This window comes from Manis javanica, chromosome 11 (genome assembly GCF_040802235.1).
Source record: "Manis javanica isolate MJ-LG chromosome 11, MJ_LKY, whole genome shotgun sequence".
Classification (NCBI taxonomy): Eukaryota; Metazoa; Chordata; class Mammalia; order Pholidota; family Manidae; genus Manis; species Manis javanica.
In genome coordinates, this window is record NC_133166.1 from 29,978,574 (window position 1) to 30,002,241 (window position 23,668).

Here is a 23,668-nt window from a genome sequence, read left to right on the forward strand (position 1 = left end):
TTTAAAAAAAATACAAGAAAGCTTTCTGATGCAAAAAGGAGAGACCAGGGGGACCAGGATTAATGGTGACAAAGAGACCTGGCGGCTGGCCCTCTTTTCAAGACACAGCCTTTGAGTGTTTCAGGCTATGGACAAACACTGTGGTCTCTCTGTGGCTAAGAAGGTGAACCTAGTAGAAGAGGTCAGTCTCTAGCAGCTGACGGTTTTCTTAAGAATCACGCCTTGACTTCTGGAGGAGAGCCTCAGGCAGTCCATGTGGATTCCCAGGGTGCCCTGGAGCGGCTGCTCTGTCACGGCTCAAAGGTGATGGCGCTCCAAGCAGTGTTGTGGCCTCAGGGTCCTCGTTCTAACCCCTTGCTTCAGGATAACCAGAGACAGCATCCCCTTGGGCAGAGAGGTTCATTTGTCACATCTGTCCAGGTTTCTGGTGTGTGCTCAGGTTTGCTATTTGAAAACATTTTTATGGTTTGGGCAGAGAGATGAGCCCAGCTTGAGGTCCTTCCTTGCTGGGTCCCCAGTGCATACACTGTTCGCTTCAGGCCTGGTTAACCGGGGCTTAGATTTCATTTCCTTTAGAGTGCCTCTGCTGCCCTCAATTTAAATATTCCCCCAAAGATTTGCCTTTTGCCCTCTTTTCTCTAAATGTTGATGACTATCCTCGGGATATCATCTGTTGTCCCTGTGAAGATTCATTTTCTCATTTATTCAATTAAATGCTTAGCACTGATTATGTGCTGAGTACTGTTCTAGGGGCTGGAGATACAGCAGAGAAGACAGACACGGCCTTGCTCTAAAGGGGCTCTCATTCTAGAGAATGGACAATAAATGAGCAAACAAACAAACATATAACGGAAGGCCAGCCAGAGCCAAGTGTGATGAAGAAAAGTGAAATAGGATAAGAGGTTGAAAAAGAGCATTGGGTGGAATGTGTGCATATGCTGTTTTAGAATAGTAGCCAGGAAAGGCCTCTCTGCACAGAGATCAGAGTGAAAAGAGGGAAATGTCCTTTGAGTGGTATTGCTGATTAGCAAAAAAGCCAGTGTAGCAGGAACACAGGGAAAGGAGAGAAGGAGGGAGGTGGTAGGAATTGAATTCTAAAAAGCAAATAAGGACCTGATCTGTAGGTTCTTAAAGGTCACGGTTAGGAAATCAGACCTTACACAAAGTGTGCTGGAGGTTGTGGGTGGGCGAGTGACACAGTCTGACTTAGGTTTCTAAAAGATCTTCCGGCTGCTCTGTGGAGAACAGACTGAAGGCAGCCAAGGGCAAGGAGAACAATCCAGAGCCCATCACAGGAGACTGGGCAGGAGCTGGTGGTTTGGAACAGAGTGGCAATAAAGACAGAAGAGAAAACTAGTGAGATTCAGGATATAATCTGAAGGCAGAGCTGAAAGATTTTGCTAATGAATGGGGTTTGGAGCAAACCAGAATGGGAGAGGTCCAGGAGCCTGGGAGGCTTCCAGCATGAGCAGCTCAGTGACCACAGGTGCTGTTTACTGAGATGGGGGAAGCAGGTTTTACCAGGAGGAGGTGAGGAGGATAAAACATCTTGTTTAGACACGTTGGGTTTAGGATGCAAGAGCTGATATTGAGAAGGCATGAGCTAGACTGGTGGTCTCCAGGGTAGGCTACTGCACCCCAGGGCTTTACAAAATAATCCACTGGCTGTGAGCAAAGCAATTTCACATATATGTCCATTAATTTTTACCTACATTGTAAGAAATAAAGAAAGGCCCACTGGTGTATTATATGGTATAAGATCGGCCCCTCAGTCTGTCCACATCGCCATGAGTCATGGACACATGTGAAGACACAGGTTTCCAAGTAAAGAGAGGAGCTGGCAGTACACAGCACTGGGGACGGGAGGTACTGATGGATTCGTTTCTTTTCAAAGTACTGACAAGAATTACAGTTTAACTGTGCCTGGTTGAATAGATCTCTTGATTATATTACCTATTTTCAACCAAACTGTCACAAGACAGAAAGCAGCTTCGAACGATCCCAGAGCAAAAGCCCTAGATCCAGTGGTACAAGAACAGTGAACAACAGGGACATGCCAGAGCGGATACCCATTTTATTCCCAGGACTAGTCCTGTCCATTCATGTCGTAAGATGGAAACAGTAATGATTCAGTTGGATCTGACAAGAGTTGATCCAATTTACAAAAAGACTACTTGAAAAAAATGGGTTTACAACCACTACTGTTAACAACAAACCTTGCCAGAATGTAAATATGGTACCTTAAGATCCTAGCTACTTTTAAAGTTTGTTTATATTTAATCTGTATCTCATTTTTCTATCTTGTATTATGTACATAGTATATTAGCCAGTAATACAACTGTATAATTTAAAAATAAGTAATCATTCATAATTTCAAGAATATTTCACCTGAAGTGTGCATGTGTGTGTGATGAAAAACTGTCAACACCTCTGGATAGAAAAGTCTGTAACTCAAAATAGAGGTCAGAGCTGGGGAGGGCAGTTTGGGAGCCACCAGCATATGGTGGTATTTAAAGCTATGGCACTGGGTGAGGTCACCTAGGAGAGTGTGAAGATGGAATAGGGGGACACAGTCCTGAGCCCCAGGAAACCGGATGTTTAGAGATCAAAAAGTAGGGAGGAACCAGCATGGCAAGTGAAAAGAAGCAGCCAGCAAGGTAGGAGGAGGGCCAGAAGTGTGTGATGTCTGAAACCCATGAGAAGAAAGGAGGGGGTAGTGATCAACAGTGCCTGACTGAGAGCTGGCAACTGGATTTGGTCACATGAAGCTTGTTAAGAATCTTGGAAAAGCAGCTTCAGTGGAGAGGGTTGGAATGAAGAGCAGATTGGCTGGAGCTGAGAAGACGGGAGGTGAGGAATCAGAGACAGTTTAGACAGCTCTTTCAGGGTGTTTTGCTCTCTACAGGATAAAGAAATGAGGCAGTATCTGGAGAGAAGCATGAAGTCAAAGCAGGGTTTGTTTGCTTTTTAAGATGGGAGATAGGTTTGCGTGCTATTGGAAAGGATCTTGTAGAGGAGAACCGTGAGATGGGAGGTCAACAGCAGGAGCAGCATTCTTGAGAAGGTGAGAAGGAACAGGCTCCAGAGCCCAGGTGGAGGAGTTGGCCTTAGCTGGAAGCAGGGGCTGCTCACCCATTTTAACAGGAGGCAAGTTAGAGCGTGTGTGGACAGACACCGAACAGAAGGGTTGTCTGCACATGGAGAGATGAAGTTGTTTTCCCAGACTCCCAGACACCACGGGCATCTCTGCATGGGAGCCTTTGCGCAACTCAAATTCAACTTGCCCAAGGGGAATGCTTCTCTTCCCTTCCCAGCTCAGTCCTTCCTCTTCTTACAAAAGGCATCTCTACTCTCCCAGTCACCAAAGCTCCAACCCTTGGAGTTTTGATCCCCAACTTCTCCCTGCTCCAGAAGTTAGCTGCAGCACCCTATAACTGGGTCCCTGTGTCCATGCTCTATTCTTCATCTCCATGGCACTACTGTTCTTTGATCCTCACCGTCTCTTATCTAAGTTCCTGCAATAATCTTCCAGCTATTTCCCTTGCTTCTGCTCCTTCCTCAGCTCTGTTACACTTACCATCAGATTCACCTTTCAAAAGTGCTTCTCTGATAGCTTCACTCCCTGGCTCAAAGTCCTCCCTGACTTGACTCTGTACTTAGTGTCTTTGACTCAAAATTCAGTCTTTAGTCTCCTTTTCTGCATGTGAGCTTTCATTCTTTCTCATGCTCTCTCAAGGGTCTATTTTTTTCCCTGCTTTTCCTATAAATCTTTGCTTATTATTTCTTCCCCAGTGATCACATTCATCTGTCCATTCAACCAACTCACAAGCTTTTTCTCAGTGCCTCCTGCATATGAAACAGGCTGGGTGAGATGGGGGACACATGGGAAGCAAGTGACATCAGAGACCAAGTCAGAAACCTCTAAGCTCACCCCAGCTCTGTCCTCCTCTCAGTCCCCAATCAAATTTATCACCAAATGATGCTCCTGTTTCCTCCTAAGTATTTCTCTAACCCATTGCTTCTTTTTTACTCCATTTAGCGCCTTCATGTTCTTAGTCTTTGTTATGTGAAGCATTTAAAACTCCCAAATTCTTTTTTCTGCCTCCAGTCCTGACCCCTAATACAGTTAGAGATCTTTCTAGAATACAAATAGGACCTGGACACTCCCTGATTAAATCCCCTAATGACACCTTGTCACATAGATAAAGTCAAGGCTCCTTAGCAGCATATTCAAGGTCTCCTGGGCTCGCCATGCCTTTCCCACTGGCCTAGTTGCCCACCCTACCCTAGCTTGTGCTCAAGTTTAGTGATACTGAAATGTCAATAAAGCGCCGTGTGCATCTCGCTCAGTTCTGTTCCCTATTGCTGCTCCTCGGCCTGAATAGTCCACCAATCCGTGTGTCATCTAGGCATTCTCCAAATCTCAGTTTAGGCTTTCTCTCTTTTAGGAAGTCTTCTCTAACGCTTCCCTGGAAGGGCTAAGTGTAGCCTGAGGGATGGTGTCTTATTCATCCAGGCCTCTTCAGCACCCACCACAGAACTGGCCCAAGGAGGGTTCTCTGTGTGTATGTAGTATGAGTAAAATAACCACAGGGCACAGGCTGTGCCCAAGAGAGGTGAGAACATTCAAACTGAGAGTTACAAAAATTTCTGCCTGTTCAATTCCAAGTAATTTCTCAACTTGGGAAAACTTAAGAGAATCCTTGGCTCACTCCTGCCTCAGGCCCTCTGCACTTGCTGATCCCTCCTTCATCAGGGCATCCTGTGGGCCCGTCCAAGCATTGTGTGGCCAGCTCCTTCTCACTTAGAGCTTAGCCAAGTGTCTCCTGTTCTGAAGGCTTCCCTGAACACCCTGTGGAGAGTAATTGGTCCTCCTCTCTGGCACTCTCTGTTTAATTATCTTCATAGCACTTACAATTTCTGAAATTATCATTTCCTTTACGTTTTTATTGTCCCTCTCCCTCTATTAGAGCATGAACTTTATAAGAGCAGGCTCCTAACCCGCTGTGTTCTCACAGCTTCATACCACCTTCAGAGTGGTACAGAGTAGTATCTCAATAAATACTGGTTGAATTAATCTTTCTCAACTGCTGTAGAGGAAAGCTACTGATGTTGAAAGTTGAATTTAACTTTCCTAGTCTCCCAAGAACACAGGCACTAAAATATTTCCCAGTTTGCCAGCTGCCTAGATTATGTCTTCAAAAAATTTCAGCAAGTTTTAAGAATAAAGATAAAAATACACATTTTAGCAAGTATATTCCTTCTATAATTTACCCTTTATGAAATGATAAGTAGCTATGAAAGAAATATGGAAATCTATTTTTTCTCTAGATATGAAAGGCTGTATAAATTACTACGGAGCTTAAGGAATTTGTCCCTTGGAGAACATAATCACTCATTTTTTTTGTTGCCATCTTGCTAGAATTGATCACAGATGGTATAAAGGTCACCTGGAAAGCAAGATGTCCCTAAAGTCCTTAAATGCCAAATTAATGAGACTTTACTGTGTAAAAATGAATATAAGAAAGGAAGAAATTGGTCAGAAGTGACTATGTTCTTTGATGAACTTAGGACTTAAAATTTCTTTTTCAGTGATATTGTAAAAAAAACAATTCGATGGAAAAATAGGCAAAGAATATGAATATTCTCAGGAGAAGAAATCCAAATGGCCACAGTCATATGTCAGCATACTCAGTCTTACTAATAATTGAAGAAAAACAAGTTAAAATTTGACTTCATCATTTTGCTTATTAGATTTGCAAAAATTAAAAAGATCAATAATAATATAATAAATGACTCGTGTTAGCAATGCTGTGGGCCAACAAATACTCAAATATGAAGTTGGAGGGAGTATACATATAGTCTTTTTGGAGGGTATTTGGCAATGTCTGTTAAAGTTTTAAATCTGTACATCCTTTGACCCGGTAATTGGACTTCTACAAGTCTATCAAAAATATTGGCCATGTGCACAAAAAAAGAATATTCACCAAAGCACTGTTTGTAATAGAAAAATAGGAATAAATTAAATGTCCACCAATAGTGGTATGGCTAACAAATACTACTGTCTTTAAAAAAAATGTACGCTTGGAAGCTTTAAAAAAGTAAAGTAGCTCCTCCATTAGCATGTAAGGATGTTTGTGATCTGCTCTATAGTTAAAAACGGCACATAGCACTATTCAAATTGGATGATAATATATTTTTTAATGTTTCCTTCACACATAAGCTTATTGCAGCCAAAGTTACTCTTTTAAAACATAAGTCAGAACTCTGTTACTCCTCTGCTCAAAACCCTTCAATGGTTTCATTTCTCACTCAGATTCAAAGTCAGAGTCCTCACAGGTATTTCCACTCCCACATGATCTGGCTTTCCCACACACTCTCCTCAATCAGGACTTTTCCCAATGCCTGGGGTGTTTCTGCTTGCTGTTTCCTTTGCCTGGGACTCTTCCCCAAATACTCCACAGCTTGCTTTCCCCATCCTCCACATCTCTGCCCAAATGACACTTTGCAATGACCACAGTCCCTCCCCATAGTCTACATTTAGGGGGAGTACATCCCTTCTCACTCCTCCCCTTGCTCTGACACTTTCTATTCCCCTTCCCTGTTCTTCATACCCTTCCCACCATCTGCTATATGATGTATTTCCTTCTTTATTGGCTTGTAGTCTGTCTTCCTCCTCTAGAATTGTAAACTCTAGGAGGGCTGAGATTTTTGCTTTTTCTTTTATTACTGGATTCCCAGCATCTAATACTTGGCACACAGGAGGTGCTCAATAAACATTTATTGAATGAATTAACAAAATTTCATTTTCATATGGGCATAAAAACAGATATGGAAAATATATAGCAAACCCTTCACAGCAAATACTGGAGCATGCGATCAGGAATAGAGGGGAGAACTTTCACCCTTACTGTGTACATATCTGTATCATTTGAAACATATACTACTCTGGTAATTAAAACCTAAGTTAAAAATATTTTAAGGGAGAAATATAATGGTTTCATCTCTCCTAGGTGACTCAAAACACTTTTCTGGGCTTCTTTCTGCAGACACTGAAAATAATTTCTAGGAGAACTATCCTCAGCATGTCTCTACTGTGTGTACCATTCAGAGTTCAGAAAATACCAGGAAGCTTGGTCTTAATGAAGTTCTAACACCATCAAATAGACGAAGACTGTGGGACACACACACACACACACACACCCTGGCTTGCCCGTGCCATGTGTCTGCTAGGTAAAAAGCCTTTCTAATTAATACTCCCAACCCCTCCTTATACCCACTTCCTCGAGGAAGGGGGAATTTCACTGGTGAGTCTGTGCACTGTTTTCTCTGCATGGTGAATCTTCAACACTGCTGTCAGACAGGGTGGACCTGATTTGGTCCAATGTCGACCATAAAATCCAACCATACTAGAGGGAGCTCTTGAGACAAAACATTGCCTGCCTCAGCCACAAGTCCAGCCTAACAGCATGACAAGCATCCTAGAACTCTGTCACACTCACAACAGTGATACAAACCATGTGATGAGTATCTTTCATGAGTTGTCATGGTCATGAGACCTCCGTTAAGTAACTCCTGATTCACCGTGTGGGGCCTTTATTCCCCAGAAGCACACTCATGGTAGTTCTGGTAATCTTACTGGGAGCTGGTCCAGGGAGCCCTTGACACTAGCTTGTCCTGAATTCTTAACTCCCTGGTGAGGCTGCAAGGCCTCTCCCTAACAGGACAGCAAATGGGGAAAGGAGGTGCCATTTAGCTCTGAGAGGCCAGAAGGAGGACCTGCCTGCATGTCCCTGACCGATTCTGCAACTTGCCCTGGAAAGTTAGAGCAGTAACAGCCGACTCTCATCACCATTGTGGTATGGAAACTGGAACTCCTAGAACTGAAGTCAGAACAAACAAATCAGCTGGGTTGGTTTTACTCTTTTTTTCTTTTCAAGAGAGTCAGTTGGAATAAAAATCAAGACTCTTTGAGAACCAGCCCCTGGTGGACTGTTACACCAGATTTTACACTGGATTTTTACTGTTCTGCAAAGCAACAGATCTGGGCCCTATTGATACCAATTCTCCTAAACAAATGCCCCTGGGCTCAGCTTTGCTTCTTCATAAACACTGATTTATTACTCCTTAGCTCAAGCTTCATTTCTCAGGCCTCGTGAATTTTAATGACACTTCAGAAAGGACATCAATTTTTCCAGAGAGGGTCTGGTTCACCTTACCTAGGACCAGAGCACGGGCTTTGGAGTCAGACCATCAATGTGATCTTGAGCAAGAGAAATTAGCTCTCTGAACTCCAGTGTGTTAGTCTGTTAAATGGGGATAATAATACTTACCTGTTAAGATTAGTATTAGGATTCAGTGTATCATGCCGACACAGTGCTTAGCATTCTACTTATGACAGGTGAGACTCAGTAAATCATTATCATTACTATAAAGACCCCCAGTTTTCCCCATCTAAGACTTTTCAGATACAATCTCCCAAAATTTCCCAGAACAGTCTCCCACAACAAATAAATCTCAAGACTGGACCACCCTAGAGCCACTTGCCCAGGTCCCTAGTGTCTGGAACATCATCAGAGAATGGAATTGATGATGCTCAAATGTCAGGCCCCACATTTAATTCTGGAATATGCACATACTCGCACACACACATAAAACAGCATACATGGAACTGAACTACTAGGAGCCTTGAGGTTCAGGGATCTCATAAGGCCAATGGGCATCCCCCAAGCCTCACCACTGCCCAGGAGTATGGGTAGGAAGTTGTTCCTTGCCACCAGCAGTCAAACCAGGAGCTCTAAGGGGAATAGTGACAGTGAGGTGCCCAGGAGGCTCATGGTGCCTTCACCGGCCACCCTGCCCTGGCAGGGGACCACAGTGCTCTGAAGACCACTATCCCTCAGTCCCTTAAAAGGCAACACTCCCTCTTCTCATCAACCCTGCTTCTTCCTTTCTGTCCCTTAATTCAGCAAACATTTATTAAGTGCTCACCACAAGCCAGGCACTATGCCAGGTGCTAGGGCACTCCTGGTCTGGCAGGCACAACAGACACCAGCATTGGTTCTCAGGGAGAGGTGGTGCCCAGGGTGTCCTCTGGAGTGAGCCCAGAGAGGAAAGGATGGATTATGGCTACCCATAGTGTTTCTGGAGCTGAAGAGAGTTCTGTTAGCAAGAATGTCCTGGCCAGCAGGCCACTCACCACACTGATCTCCTACGTGGCCCTGGCCCAGTCCACAGGACTCCACTCGGTGTTCAGATATTCTGGGAGAGTTTTTAGCCACTTCAAGGTCCATCCCTGAGAGTTGGAGGTGAAACTGCTCCCGGTGGGTAGCCTTCCGGAGCGTGCGGACAGCTTTCCGGAGCCGCTTCTCTGTTCGCTTCACGACGCAGCTCAGATCGCATGAAGCTACAGAAACGAGAGGGACAGCAGTCAGGGAGAGGTCAGGCCTCAGCATGTGGGGATGTCCAACTGACTGCAGACCCACCAACACCCACAGTCCCCTGTGGACAGGATGGGGGAGACCCAGAGCTGGGCACCTAGCAGGCTGGACAGCATTCGGTTCAAACAGAAATTTGTTCACCGAAATGGTGGCTTTGGGTTTTTATGAAGCTGATAAAATCATCAGGCTCCAAACCAATTCAGTTTAGTTTGGGGGTAAAACGAAAAACAGGAGATACTTCAGTGGTTGCATTATTATTCCCCCAAGAACAATGAAAAGTGGAAGGCAAAGGAATAAGGAGCAAGCTGTGAGAGGCCTGGCACCATAGACTGGTTTCAAACCAACCTGTCACCTCCTTTTGGTTAGTTTCAAGTTCAAACTCAACAGTGATAACCATTTCCTTAGAGGCGCTTGGTCGGCCAGGGGCTGCCAGGACTTGCTTGCCGGAGCTGCATGTTAGGTTTGTGTAGCGGAAGCTCTCTTTTACTGAGCTGTGCTTCTCTGTATGAAGAAACAGAATTATTGGAAGCCAAATCCTGGCAAAGCACTCAGTTGAACATGCGCTAGAGCTCAGTAAACATTTCATTAAAACAACTCTCAAGGGCCCGAATGATTAACTCCAGATGCCAAGACGTTGCAAGCCCTCAGCTTGGAGAGCACAATGACATTGTAATTTTGAAGAGCTAGTATAGCCTCCTAGGTAATGTAACAATTTAGCTCTTGAAAATTACTTTCATGGATAATTGCTGGATGTTTCTGACTGACTGGCTATGTATGTGGGAGACGGGAACTAGGCTCGTGTTGCGTTGCGGACAGGGTTTGCTAAGGTGCGCTCGTGTTTGCACAGTCAGTTTCCTTAAAGCTGGACTGCAATGTGCCAAGCAGGGGCTCAGCCTTCAAATAAGGAATGAGCACAGACGTGGAAAGGAAGCCAACTCCTGCTTTCAAGCACACTGACCTTGGAGTAATCTAACCCAAAGGGAAAGCTGGAAAGCACATCAGCAGCGATGTCTCTGTTGGAAGTAACCAAGTGGTACGTGGCGCAACAAGCCTACAGAACCAAGCAACATGGCGAAGGCATCCAGGGTGGGAGTGGGAATGGGAGAGCTGTGGAAGGCAGGCCTGGGCACGTCCCTATTCCTGGCTTTGGCCATCTCCCCTCCCCTCATGGCTTCCAGGGGCTCTTGTAACTAATGATTGCTAACCCAAACCAAAGAGCAGGTCCACATATCATCCACACAATTAACTTGTTTCCATTTTAAAATCTTGCTTTACTGAACTGCTGTATCATCTGTATCATCTTCTTTAACATTACATGGGTGTTCAAAGCAACAGATCATCAGGGGTCAAAGGAAGGAGGAGGCAAATTAATTTTCCCCTCTATGTATTTCCCCTAGTGATTTATTTTATCTCTGCAAAAGGTTAACTGCTAATCTCAAACTAAGCAGATGCTCATTTTGAATCTTCTGCCCTTTCAATTTTTCTGTATTTTTTTCTAAAAACACTTTTTATTTTGAAATAAGTTCAGATTTACTGAAAAGTTGTTAAGAAAGGACTGAGAGTTCCCATGTACTCTTCACCAAGTGCTCCACAATGTTAACTGACATCTTATGTTAACACATTTATCAAAATCAAGAAATTAACATTAGCACAATACCATTGAGTAAACTAAAGACCAAACATGTTTTCAAATAATGCTTTTTTACCCTCTGATCTAAAAGAAAAATTGAAATCACCTGTCATCCTCCTACCCAGATATAACTACTGCTAACAATATGGTAAATTTTCTCTCTTTTTTGTTCTGTTACTCTCCCTTTTTCCATCTTAACATTGTAACAGGAACATTTTCCTATGTCATCAAATATCCTTTGAAAGCATTATTAATAATGCATAATATTTCAGCAAATGGCAGCACCAAAATTAATATTGGTTAGTTCCTTAAAATAGGAAGTCAAAAGCAACTACAGTGAACTTCATGTTTGTGCAATTTATTTGAGGTTACATTAGGAAAGAAACCTCCCTAACACACAAATCCTGATTTTTTTTTCATCTCTAAAATTACTCTATGGACTAATACTAGAAACGTGAGCTGGGGAAGAAAGAGGAGCATGGAGTTCTGCTCTTTTCAGGAAGGCCAGTTCTGCTTGGATGGTGTTTGTTCTGCTAAAGCCCAGCCTCTAAAAACTAGCTCCAGCAGGGAAGCTGGATATTACATCTTCGTTCATCAGAGATTATCCCAAGCCAAACAGTTTTTCATTTCTTTGGCTTATATTTCAAGCAACTCTGAGATCTAGAAAATGTAACCCAATCTAATCACAAATTGCTAATGAATCTTAAAGCCTTTATTGATTCTTATGAACTCTCAGGTTTCCCAGAGCTTCACCATATGTACCTCAGAAAGGAAGCCCTGAAGTATAACCCCAGAACTATACAGGGGTGCTAGGCTAGGCTCCTCTGCCTCCTGCAGAAAGAGTACTTGGAGAGTCTGAACTGTTCTACCTCATCGGAAGGGCTTGTCCTGTTACAGGCCCCTTTCCCACGTGCAGACAAGCTCCCTGCTCCAGCAGTCTGATGCCATACCTGGTAGTGCTGATCGCAGACCCTCGGGAAACAGCTCAGCCTTTTTCAAACTACACTTGCCTTCATTTAGCTTAAAGGTTACACTTGTCCTGATGGTGGCGACATCTTCAGAAAGAAACAAGTGAGAGACATTACCTTCAGATGCAAAGGAATGGAAACACCAGGTGGGTAATGGCGGAGTTATCCATTGGCTGGGTCCCACCACACACTCTGAGCCCCTCTCTTGCCCTGAGACCAAGAAAGATTTTGATTATGGAGTGTCCATTCCCTGGAACTGGGGACACCAGGAGCCTCCTACGAGTTACACTTATCCCTCTATATGAGATGGATCCAATGCTTAAATATAGCAGAGGTAGGACCAAAAACAACCTCAATGGTGAGATGCACTATGAGGTCAATTTTGTGCCTTCCCAGGAAAGAAAATCAGAATCCTCTAGTTTAAATTTGGGCAAAAGTACTGAAGTATAGGGTGAAGAGTAGTTCTTCCAAATAAGCCTGTGCCAGAAGGCAGGGCTAAGGAAGCCATCATTTCAGACAAAGATGGCTTTCACTAGTGGTGACTAGGAGGTTCAGGGTCTGGGAGGGAGCAAGGGTCCCACTCTCGGCACCTCATGTGCAACATTCTGCTCTCCTCCCTTAGTCAGTCTTAGCCATAGGTTAGGCTCTGGAGCCAATGACCAGGATTCAAGCTCAGCTCTTGACTTGTGATGAGAACTTGAACTGGTTATTTAATCTCCCTCACCTTACTCAGTCTCCTCATCTGTAAAATAGACATAATTTTAGTAGATATATATTACCAGGCTGTTATAAATAAGATAATGCAAGAAAAAGTTTAGTGAGCATTTAATAATGTAAATAACCATCAAATTGTTGTGTTGTATACTTGAAACCCAATATAATATTGTATATTAATTATACTTCAATAAAAAAAATGTTTAGCCTACTGCCTGGCACATAGTAAGAACTGAGTAACTGTTAACTAATTGCTCACCCATCCTTGGGGTGGCCTAAATTTCCAAGTGACCATCACTGAGGGATTTGGTGAAGCAGACCACGATGTCTGCTCTGAGTCCAAACGTCCGGCAAGAGAGGCAGTGAAAGGTAGTGCTTAAGATTCTGGATCCTGACTGCCTGGCTAAAATCCTGGCTCCACTTTTTCCTATCTGAGTCACTTTAGGTATGTCATTTCACTTCTGTGAACCTCACTTTCTTTATCTAGTTAATGAGGAAAATCATAAAGTTGCCCCAGAGGTTTAATGTGGATTAAATCAGCTATATGTGTAATACAGTGGCTGGCATATTTTAAGTGTTCATTCAATATTTGCAAGCTATTATTATCATGCTTTGGGTCTCTGGCTTTGCTCACACATGTAAGGACATCAAGAACAATTTCTCCATTCAGATGTTCTCATGACATAACCACAGAGGTATCTAAATCTGGGAGGATGAGGTGTCCTAAAAGCTTTACATTTCATTCTCTGTCATCTGACAAACCAGAAAAGGTTCAGGGCCCTCTCTCTGGACTGAATCCTTGCACCCCCATTCTAGCTCCAGCCAGTGCCATACACCCCAGGTACACATTTCCTGCTGGGTTTTTGAGGTGCTCTGGATGACAGGCAGTTTGGGAGCCCTGAGTCTCCTGTCCCAGAGGTCTGTGGGCCTCTGTCCAATATGATGACCCACAGAGCCTTCCAGCACACAGTGGACATGTGGTAAGTATCTGTTACATGGTGAGTCAGAGGCCAGGCACCAAGGCTGCAGGCTAGAACATCCTGTAATGGGCTCACAGCATCAAGGAGATGAAGAGAAAAGACAACAAAGCCAACACCCAAGAATGAAGCTCACTGAACACAGAGCCCCAGAGAGAATACACAGATTTGGTAATTACCCCCGAAAGCAGAGTCATTTGATTTTTGCTGTTTGCTCCCAAGAGGAGAGGAAGAGCCACAGGTGACAGAGTAGGCTTCTTGCAGTCCTGACAGACAGAATGTGGATTGTCAACATTTAAGCAAGGTTATAAGCTCTCCACACAGCAGCTCAGATCACCCCCTACCCTCACTCCACATGGACCTCCAGAAAAATGCCCAGCATATGGGGTTTCAAAGCATGGGCCTCCTCTGGCCAGGAACCAGCTGGTCAAAGACCTGGAAGCCTTTGAGGGCATCTAACACCTAATGGCCAGGAAGGCCTGGCCCTGTCATGAAGACATGCCCCAGGGACTGGGACCTACTCACCTGAAGAGAGGCGAATGCCAGAGTGACATCTCAGGAAGCACCTTTCTCCTCCACCATTCTTACTGCAGTGCAGGGACACGTGAGATGATACACTAGTGGGCGTAGTGAGCGGGACCCCTTTCACTTCTGGATGGGACAAAATGTAGACACTCACAGAAAAAAAAGGACACTTCTGGGTGTGACAAGAAGTCCCATGCACCAAAGACCCAGAAAAAAAAGAAGTGCTGAGACACCTTGCTCAGAACAGTGGGCACTATTTCCCACAAAGATAAAGAAGTTACTTGTACGCTACTTTTTCATGCAGAAAAGCAACCAAGAAAACAGAAGTAAGTTCCAACTTATGCAGAAACACAGAAGGAAACACAAAAGATCCTGCAAAGTATCTCCTGTTTTTGACCTATTTACAGACCAGCTGCTGCCGCTGGGGCAGAGGGGAGGGGGCAGAATTGGTGCAGGGCTGGTCTGCCAGCAGGGAGATGCTGCTGGGCCAGTGCTGAGCCTGCAGACTGAGTCTTACCCACACAGTCTTTTTTATTCCAGTGGAGCTTGTATGTAGGGTGGCACTGGCATTCATAGCTGCCCTCTGTGTTGACACAGACCTGCTGACAGCCTCCATTGTTGACGCTGCACTCATTGGTGTCTGTGGGACAAAATGCTCTCCTGTCACAGCAGCCCACTGCAGACCCAGCTGACGCCATCCCTCCCCTGAGGAAGGAGCAAGAAGGGAGTCACAGGGCTGGCACTCACTAAACTGAGGACAGGTGCTGACTGCTTTCGGGATTCGCATGACCCTGCTCCCCATCAGTGGATTTCCTGGCACAAGCCTCACCAAGATGGCCCCAAGTTCCATTCTTGACCAAACCATTCCCTCATTAAGGACACTCAGAAGCAGTCACACTCTACTTTCAGATGTCCAAACACAGACACTGCATAGGCTTCTGATTCAAAACTCCACTATCTTCCTGGGCCACATATAACAAGGGACAGACACAGAATTAGGGCTCCCCACTTGACGGTTCAGATAGCTGAAGTTTAGAAAGGCAACTGACTTGTACTAACCGCCATCAACCCAAGACTGAGTCCAGGTGGCTCCAACTAAAACCCAGATACACACTTGTATTCAAGGGACATTTCTTTGGGGTTTCTCGAAGGACTGAAAGTACTTGTTTTTATCCATGCCAGGGATGTTGACAGGAGAAGAGAGACAACACTGTCTATAGCAAATCATTACTGTTCATTCTGCTTAAGCATGAGACACAGGATTAGGCAGGAAGTATTTAGGCCAGTGGGTCCCAAATCTTCCAATCCTCAGAATCACTTTAAAGCCCTACGGCATTCTGAATCCGAATTGAATCTGTATTCCCAAAGACTGCTGCATGAACCTGATGATCGGGGGAGCAGGGTGGAAGTCATCTGGTGCCAAATCCGGTTCATGCCATTGTCTGTGTGACCATAATGACAATGACACGTTGCTGCATGGACACAGAGTGCAGGATAAAGTCACTGATCCCACTTCCAGCTCAAGACTTGCTCAAAGTTCAAACAAGCCTTCACAGCCAGTTTCTAAGTACAATAAGGCTGGAATTGGTTGGTGCCTTGCTAAGCCTCTCTGAGGAGTGTAACTTTACTGCCTGTGGGGACGTTCTGCCAGACAGGGTATCAGCTCCTGAGATCCCCCCACCCTCGGAATACAAGTGCACCAATAAAGTCACTCAAGTCAATAATGAAGAGCTTAGCTCTTCTCTCCGCTCCATTTCACACTCCACGTGTTCAAGGGATAAATGTGAGGAGATGTCTCTTAGCAGCTGATGGGCTTACTGCTACTGTACAGGGGCGGCTGGAATGTCGCATTTATCCCCCGGTGTAGGAAAATTGGCCCTGCTCTGGGGCAGGTCCTGCATGCCGCAGACGCAGCCTCTCCTGACCTGAGCGGGGCACTCTGCTCACCTCCACAGTGGGTAAAGCCATAGAGCATATACCCTGTGCTGCAAGCACATGCGAATGTGCCCGGGTGGTTGACGCAGCTGTGGTCACAGGTCCTGTCCAAAGAGCATTCATCCACATCTGTAATTGTCAAAGGGACAGGGGAGCTGAAACCAACTCCAACTAAGGGAACATGTTCACAATAACACCAGTGACTGACCAACGACAAAAACAACACAAACAGAATATAAAGTTATCTATCAGTTCTCCTGCTCCCTTGTGTTAAAGAAAGTGTTGAGCAGCGCACAAGTATACTCACAGCCAGGATCCTTATTTCCGAATTCTGTCGTAAATGGTACTCCCCTACAATCTCGCCGGATCTCAGAGATGAGCCTGCTATTTGCGGGGCTAAGTAATTTAACATATTAAATGAAGCCAAATGAGATAATATACCTGAGAAAGCGTTTGTAAACTCTAAGGTGCAACCTATGTATCATTGTTGTTACATTACTAATGGTAAAACAGCAATACTTATTTTCTGAGCTGTGGCAAACTGAAAGGAAAAAACATTTGGGTTGTGTTGGAGATAAATATGGCTCCTCTCTCTTTCTGATCTTTCCAGAAATAGTTTTCTGGCCCTAGGAGTCCATCTAATCCTGGGTTTTAATGTCCTCTGCACTAAAATAATGCATTTATGCTATAAAGTCCTCAGTAATTTTCTATTACAGATGCTGATATTTGGTGTTAAAGCTCCCAGCTGGATCTTCTTGACCAGTCCCTTAGCTTTGTTCTTCCCCACGGTTCAGTCTCCTGTCCTGGTTCATTACGGAGGCACACCTAGCTTCACTTGAGGTCATGGAAACTAGCCTCAGGAGGCTGCATATGTTGATCGAATCATCTGTTCCTCACTGGTCAGATCCTGACATCTTTCCTGTAGATTCACATTTCAGTGCTTCACTTCCTCAACACTTTGAAGGGTTTTAACAGTTATGACTTGTGTCTCCAAATGGATAAACCAGGACCAGTGCAGAACTCAGAGGAAGCCAACTCGACCACAGCAAGATCTTTTTTCAACACCAAACACACCACACAAAACTACTTTAATAAAAAACAAACATTTGGAAGGAACTGGAGAAATATTAAAAAAAAAGAAATAAAAAAGGGCAAATTCTTACAAAACCTCTCCATCCTTAGCTTTTCCCAGAAATCCTGGCAACTTCTTCAGTAAACTTGTTCTCTACAAATATTTGTTCATCAAGACTGATCAGCGAAAAATGAGAAAAAAGGCTTTTCTTTCTTAGTATTTGATGTCACTCTATGAATTCTGTTATTCATATCAGACAGTTAAGAAAGTGAACTAGTTCAGTAGCTGACTTTGGCTGCTCAAGATGGGCTTCTGCTTTGCCAAAAAAAAATGAGGTCACTTCTCTAATTCCTTTTTAATGTGTTTACAAAGTTTAAATAGTATTTCTTGCTCTATACATTATGACATATTATATGGAACAGCAAATTTGCTTTCCAAGTCAAATGGAAGAAACCCAGGCAATAATCATCTTGAATGAACTCGCTGAATATAAAGGGAGTTATACTTGAACTGCCTGACAAGTTATATATTAAGAAGAAAACCAAGAGAGAAACCTGATTCACACCATAAGTTAAAAAAAAAAAAAAGATAAGCTACATCTTCATTATCTGAAGTGATATCAGATATTATTTTCTGGTTTTGATTTAATTCTGGGATTTCTAACAAAGTAAGTTAGGCTGTTCTTACTCCCAGAAATGGAACAGGAATAACTGACAGCCCATCTTTCCTGAGAACTTCTTCCTATACATTTATAGCATAAACGGTGCTCATCAGAAAATATAAATGATGCCCCCCACCCAAAACAGTTACTCCTTTCAACAACTGCTACCCAGAGTGGTTTCCTTGCCATATGCCTTATGTGGGAGGGATACATATGCCCAAGGACCAGTCTCTCCTCCACTCAGTCCCTTCCTCCGCCTCTCAGATCCTTCTCCCCTGGCACCAAAAGCTGGCCATTCAAACAAAGGCTAGAAGGAAGAGACCAACTGGTATATGACCTTGTTTGTGCATTGGCTCCAACTTTTTGCCAGGAAAAGGTAAAGTATGTTAACTAAATCTACATATTTTTGTCACCAGGTTTTGTTATAAAATCCATAACATTAAAGGAAATTTTAGAGAAGGAAAATCATTCACAATCCCAACACCCTAACACAGTCCCACCTGCACTTTGTGATCCATTCTGCTTTGAGCAGTGAGCTCTGCTGTGATCGCACCAGATGTGTTCTCTGAGGTCTTCTCTAATCATTAATAGCCTAATTTCCAAAATACACCTGGAAGCTACATCAGTGCTTTTATTCTACCTAACAGATGAAATAAGTGGAGCATGGGTTGGAGGCTGGGTTAATGACTCCGTCAGGACGCCCAGTGAACGGACTCTGCCAGGGTGGGATTTTGTTTTTTCTGCTCCAAGCAGCAGGCATTGCACAGCACAGCTGTGTGTCAGCACATACCTTGGCAGGATTTCTCATCGGTTAATAATTTAAATCCCTTTTTGCAGCTGCAGTCAAAACTGCCCACGGTGTTTTTGCAGAAATGATCACAGCCTCCATTGTGGGTCTGGCACTCATCAATATCTGTAACAGGCAAGCATCAGCAAATCAGACAGCAATATTTGCCTCATTTTCCACAAATCCCTGAAGTGCTATTGTGTGTGCTTTGTTATTCTCTGAAACAAAAACAGATCCATGAAAGCATTTAAGAAAGTTTGCTGATGTTTTCAATCTTACACATGTTTACTTGTCTGGCTTACCCAATTTTGAAAGACAAGTGCCTGGTCCCTTTGAGAAGTCTGACTCAACTGTCCTTGACTAGCACTAAGGAAACCAGCTATGGGACAGAATGATGATGTCCTGTTACAGTCTAGATGCTCTGCTCTCTCTAGAGGAGTTGGCTCCCTGGAGCATACTTTCCATTTCAGTTTAATGATTACAATTATAAGGAACTAGAACACTTGTTTTGGCAAATTACACTATGATCAAATAGCTTCAATGTTTTTTTAAAGATTCTTGATATTTAATCTTTTCTTTTCATAGTTTCATCTGGTAACCTACTTGTTATCATGTTAAAGAACTAAGCCTTTGTACTCTTGTCCATGAAATACTAGCACATCTTAGGGGTCTCCATTCATCAGTTAAAGTTAATAGTATAGTTATTCATTAAGTTATCTGGATAGTAATTTTGGCTATTATTTACATAATAATTTCTAGGCTGTTATGTATGATATGTTGATATTATCTCCTTCAAATGAAGGTTTCCTTGAACTTCTGCCTTTTGATTGATTTGGTGCTTGTAGAAGCTGACCTTCTCAGCAGTTAGTGTAATTAAGTTGGTTCTAATTAAGCTTACTCAGTTATAACCTTTCATGGCTCAGGGAAGAAAAGCTTCCATCAATATGAATCATAAGAAGACCTGGAGTCGCTCAGGAGGCGTGGAGGGGAAGAGCTGCCTTTTCCCCACACATTAGCAGGCTACCTTTACAGGTCTTCCCGTCCACCTGGAGAGTGAATCCAACGGGACAACTGCAATGAACACCTGTCGAGGTATCCTTACAGGTGCGATCGCAGCCTCCATTGTTGACAGCACACGTTTCTGACAAGGAGGTAAGAAAAAGGCAGTTAGCTTGCTAAAGAAGTGCTGCTACAGCTGGGAGAAAGGGATATTGGTGGCCGTATTAATACTTGGCAAAGTTCATGAAAGCCAAGAAGCAGGGTAGGGTACTCACAAGTCTCTGCCACCTGCAGGTGAGACAGAGGAAGAGGGGGGGCAGCTCCTCCCACCCATCTACACAAGTGTCATCTCCCGAGGAAGCTTTGCCGTGGGTAAAGGTGCCTCACCCAACCTGCTGAGCCTTTCCCCTCCACTGGCGGATTTGAAGCCATGAAAAATTTCAGTTGATCTACAGCCAGTGGTCTGCTATATGACCACGTCTGGCAGGCTAGATGTGAATAGTGTAGAACAGGGCAAAGCAAGAGAGAGTGAGCATCGCCCTCCCCAACCATTTCCTTGCTGCAGACCAAAGACTTCATCCCTGCAACTGCCAATTAACTCAGATGAGATGTTTACCCTTCCCTGAAAGAGAAAGACCTGTTAGAACTACATGAAAATCAGCCATAGTTGTTAAAGTGTATCTCTCAAGATCAGGAACCATAAGCAAATGGCCTTCTAGTTCTGCAGTTCCTACAATTATGCCAGGTAATGGACAAATGTTATTCAACATCCATTCAATTGTTAGCATCTAGGAATCCAGAAACCTGTTTTGACTTCCATGGCTACCTCATCATACAGCCCTGGGATGGGGGAGGGGGGGATTAGCTTATTTCTCTTAAATATGAAAAATAAGACATGTATGTCTATCTCTCTTTCCTCTCAAAACTTCACTAAAATAATTGTAAATAGATGTTTTTAAAGTACAAATCCTTAAGAACAAAGAAAATAGAAGAGAAGACAGCAGATGAAAGATGTCAAATATTCTGGCAGTGGCATGTCAACGGAGGGGCAGTAGCTTATGCAGCAGAAAACGAAACCCTAGCAGTCTGAAGTGGAAAGCTCATGTGAGCCACAGGAAGGCCGAGGAATTGGAGGTACTGAGTTACTTCAGAGGCAGAAGTGGGGATGGAATTAAAAATAGGAAGATTGATTGAGAGTCTGCAAAACAAACAGATAAGCCCCCAGACCCCCTCCTAAATTGCACAGCCAGGTAACTACCCTTTCCTTATTCAGGCTACAGCAGAGAAATCTATCCTCTGGAGAAGTGGGATGAGAGAAGTCCTGGAGAACAAGGGCACCTGGAGCACCAGAGGAGAATGGGAAGGCCCTCAGGGAGAGTCCTTGCCCTGCAGGGAAATCTCAAACCCTCATCCCCATCACAGCTCCCAGAATGCAGGCAGTCAGGCCTGAGGTTCAAGGATTCCTCTTTAGCTAAACTGACCTGCCTAAGTGAGAAGACCTGTAGATAACGCACCTGAGGATCTCCCAAATGAAATGACCAAGTTATTGCCTCGTCACCCAAGCATAAAGCCCGTCATCTGACAGAATGTCCTCTTGGCTTTTTAGTATTTCACTATTAAAATGGAAAGTCAGCCAAGAATCACCAGACATTTCAGGAAACCCTCTAATACAAAATAAATACACCAAATCAAACCAACAGGGAAAAGGGAACTTGGAGGACACAAAGATAACACAGGGAATAAAAGAGAGAATCTTTAAACCTTATAATTAATTTCCTCAGAGAGATAATAAGAGCATCCATAAAAATAAAAACAAAAAGACCAAAGTAAAATTCTTGAAAAAATTAAAATATTAAAGCAGAAATTTAAAACGGATCCTGTAGGAGGAGTAAAAGAAGAAAATGAAAAATATTCCAAAAAGTAGAACAAAAATATAAAGAGGAGAAAATTACAACAGTCAACTAATAGGAGTTTCAGAGAGGAAAGAACAGAGACAGTGAACTGGAGAAAATCAGTGAAGAAAAAAATAGAAGAAAATGTGTTGGAATCAGGGCACTTGAACATCCATATTGAAAAGACCAAGTGCTCAGCAGAACAGGCGGGAAAAGTCTCACAGTGAGGGACGTCACTGCAAAATTCAGATCACCAGGAACAGGAAGACCCTGAAAACATCCAGAGAGAAGCTTTAATAGGTTCCAAACGAAGGCTCAAGAATAAAAAATGACTTTAGACCTCATGAAACAATGCTGAACACTCGAAAACAATTATTTCAAACTCTCATAAAATACTCTTTCCAACTCAGAAAATATACTGAGCCCAATTCTCAATACAAGTAGAATGTAAAGGCATTTTCAGGAGGGCAATGTTTTTAAAAATCCATATCTATCTGGGTAAACGAAGAGAGGAGAAGCCCAGGGTCGAACCAAAGCAGCAGAGTGCTGGCAAAGGCCCGGATGAGGGCTATGCAGCCCCAGAGAGCTGGGCCCTTCGAGCAGGGTGAGCCTCAGAAGAGCCTTTTTAAGAATAAAGTGGAACTGGTAATTTAACTGCTGTATTTGAACACAGTGGAAAAGGTTTTATAGCTCTGTCAGAAATTGCAGAAGACCTGTAAGAGGTATGTAGAAAACTAACCAAACAAAAAAATATAATAGCACATTACATGACTCAGGTGAATCATGTTTAGATATTCAAGGTCACAATAATGCAAACATACAATATTGATTTGAATTGTGATAGAACCATATTAAGGGTATGGGAAAAAGAGTGTGTGTGTACATCTGTGTATGTTGGGGGAGGAGGGCAGGAGAGAGTTAAAACAGTGCTTTGTAGCAGAAAGCCAAAAGCTAATATCTAAAACTGACATATTAAGAAATAACTGCAGAGTATCTCAAGAAAGTTGAAAAAAGAAAAATGTGTGTACTTTATTTTTCAGAAATATGGGGGAGTGGGAAGTCAGGAGAAGACACAAATAGGAGAATAGAAAATTATTGCCTCTGGAAGGAAACCATCAACAAAATGAAAAGGCAACCTACTGAGTGGGAGGATATATTTGCAAATGATACATCCAGTAAGGGGCTAATATTCAAAATATATACAGAACCCATATAATTCAACACCAAAGAACAAATAATCCAATTTAAAAATGGATAGAGGACCTGAATAGATAGTTTTCCAAAGATGACATACAGATGGCCAACAAACATGAAAAGGTGCTCAACATCATTAATCATCAGGAAAATGCAAATCAAAACCACAATGAGATATAACTTTACACCAGTCAGAATGCCTAATATCAAAAAGATAAGAAAAAACAAGTGATGGTGAGGATGTGGAGAAAAGGGAACCTTTGTTGGGATATTAGTGGGAATATAAACTGGTACAGCCACAGTGGAAAACAATATGGAGGTTCCTCAAAAAATTAAAAATCTAAATATGGTATGATCCAGAAATTCTGAGTATTTACTCAAAGAAATGAAAATACTAATTCAAAAAGATATATGCACCCCTATGTTTATTGCAGCATTATTTACAATAGCCAAGATATAGAAGCAACCTACATGTCCATTGACAGATAAATGGATAAAGATGTGGTACATATAGACAATGGAACATTATTTGGTCATAAAAAAAACAATGAAATCTTGCCATTTGCAACAACATGGACGGACCTAGAGGATGTTATGCTAAGTGAATTAAGTCAGACAAAGACAAATACTGTGTGATTTCACATACATGGAATCTAAAAAACAAAACAAATGAACAAACATAAAACAGAAACACACTCATAAATACAGAGAACAAACTGGTGGTTGCCAAAGGGAACGGGAAGGGGAATGGGTGATATAAGTGAAGAGCATTAAGAGGTACAAACTTCATAAACTAAAGGTATAAAATTGATTTTACACCTCCAGTCATAAAATTAAATTTACAGAGATGTAAAGTACAGCATAGGGAATATAA

The 23,668-nt window shown here is 43.0% G+C and overlaps 1 protein-coding gene across 10 annotated transcripts in view; it reads right to left on the reverse strand.

Annotated features, from left to right (window-relative positions):
• The window catches only part of SCUBE2 (signal peptide, CUB domain and EGF like domain containing 2), a 58,901-nt gene that overhangs the window by 14,296 nt on the left and 20,937 nt on the right, over nucleotides 1–23,668 (reverse strand). For 7 of the 10 annotated variants that reach the window (XR_012122606.1, XM_073216159.1, XM_073216158.1 and 4 more), the window contains 9 exons: nucleotides 19,734–19,850; nucleotides 18,713–18,835; nucleotides 16,202–16,318; nucleotides 14,772–14,894; nucleotides 14,255–14,380; nucleotides 13,909–13,995; nucleotides 12,021–12,125; nucleotides 9,786–9,941; nucleotides 9,200–9,406 (listed from right to left, as the gene is read on the reverse strand). Coding sequence is in view for 9 of the 10 variants with exons in the window: in XM_073216159.1 (XP_073072260.1) it covers nucleotides 9,200–9,406; nucleotides 9,786–9,941; nucleotides 12,021–12,125; nucleotides 13,909–13,995; nucleotides 14,255–14,380; nucleotides 14,772–14,894; nucleotides 16,202–16,318; nucleotides 18,713–18,835; nucleotides 19,734–19,850 (1,161 nt within the window). In the remaining variant the exon portion in view is untranslated. Of the gene's footprint in view, nucleotides 1–9,199; nucleotides 9,407–9,785; nucleotides 9,942–12,020; nucleotides 12,126–12,155; nucleotides 12,249–13,908; nucleotides 13,996–14,254; nucleotides 14,381–14,771; nucleotides 14,895–16,201; nucleotides 16,319–18,712; nucleotides 18,836–19,733; nucleotides 19,851–23,668 lie in introns of all 10 variants that reach the window. The other 3 variants (XM_073216162.1, XM_073216163.1, XM_073216155.1) reach the window with 2 other exon arrangements.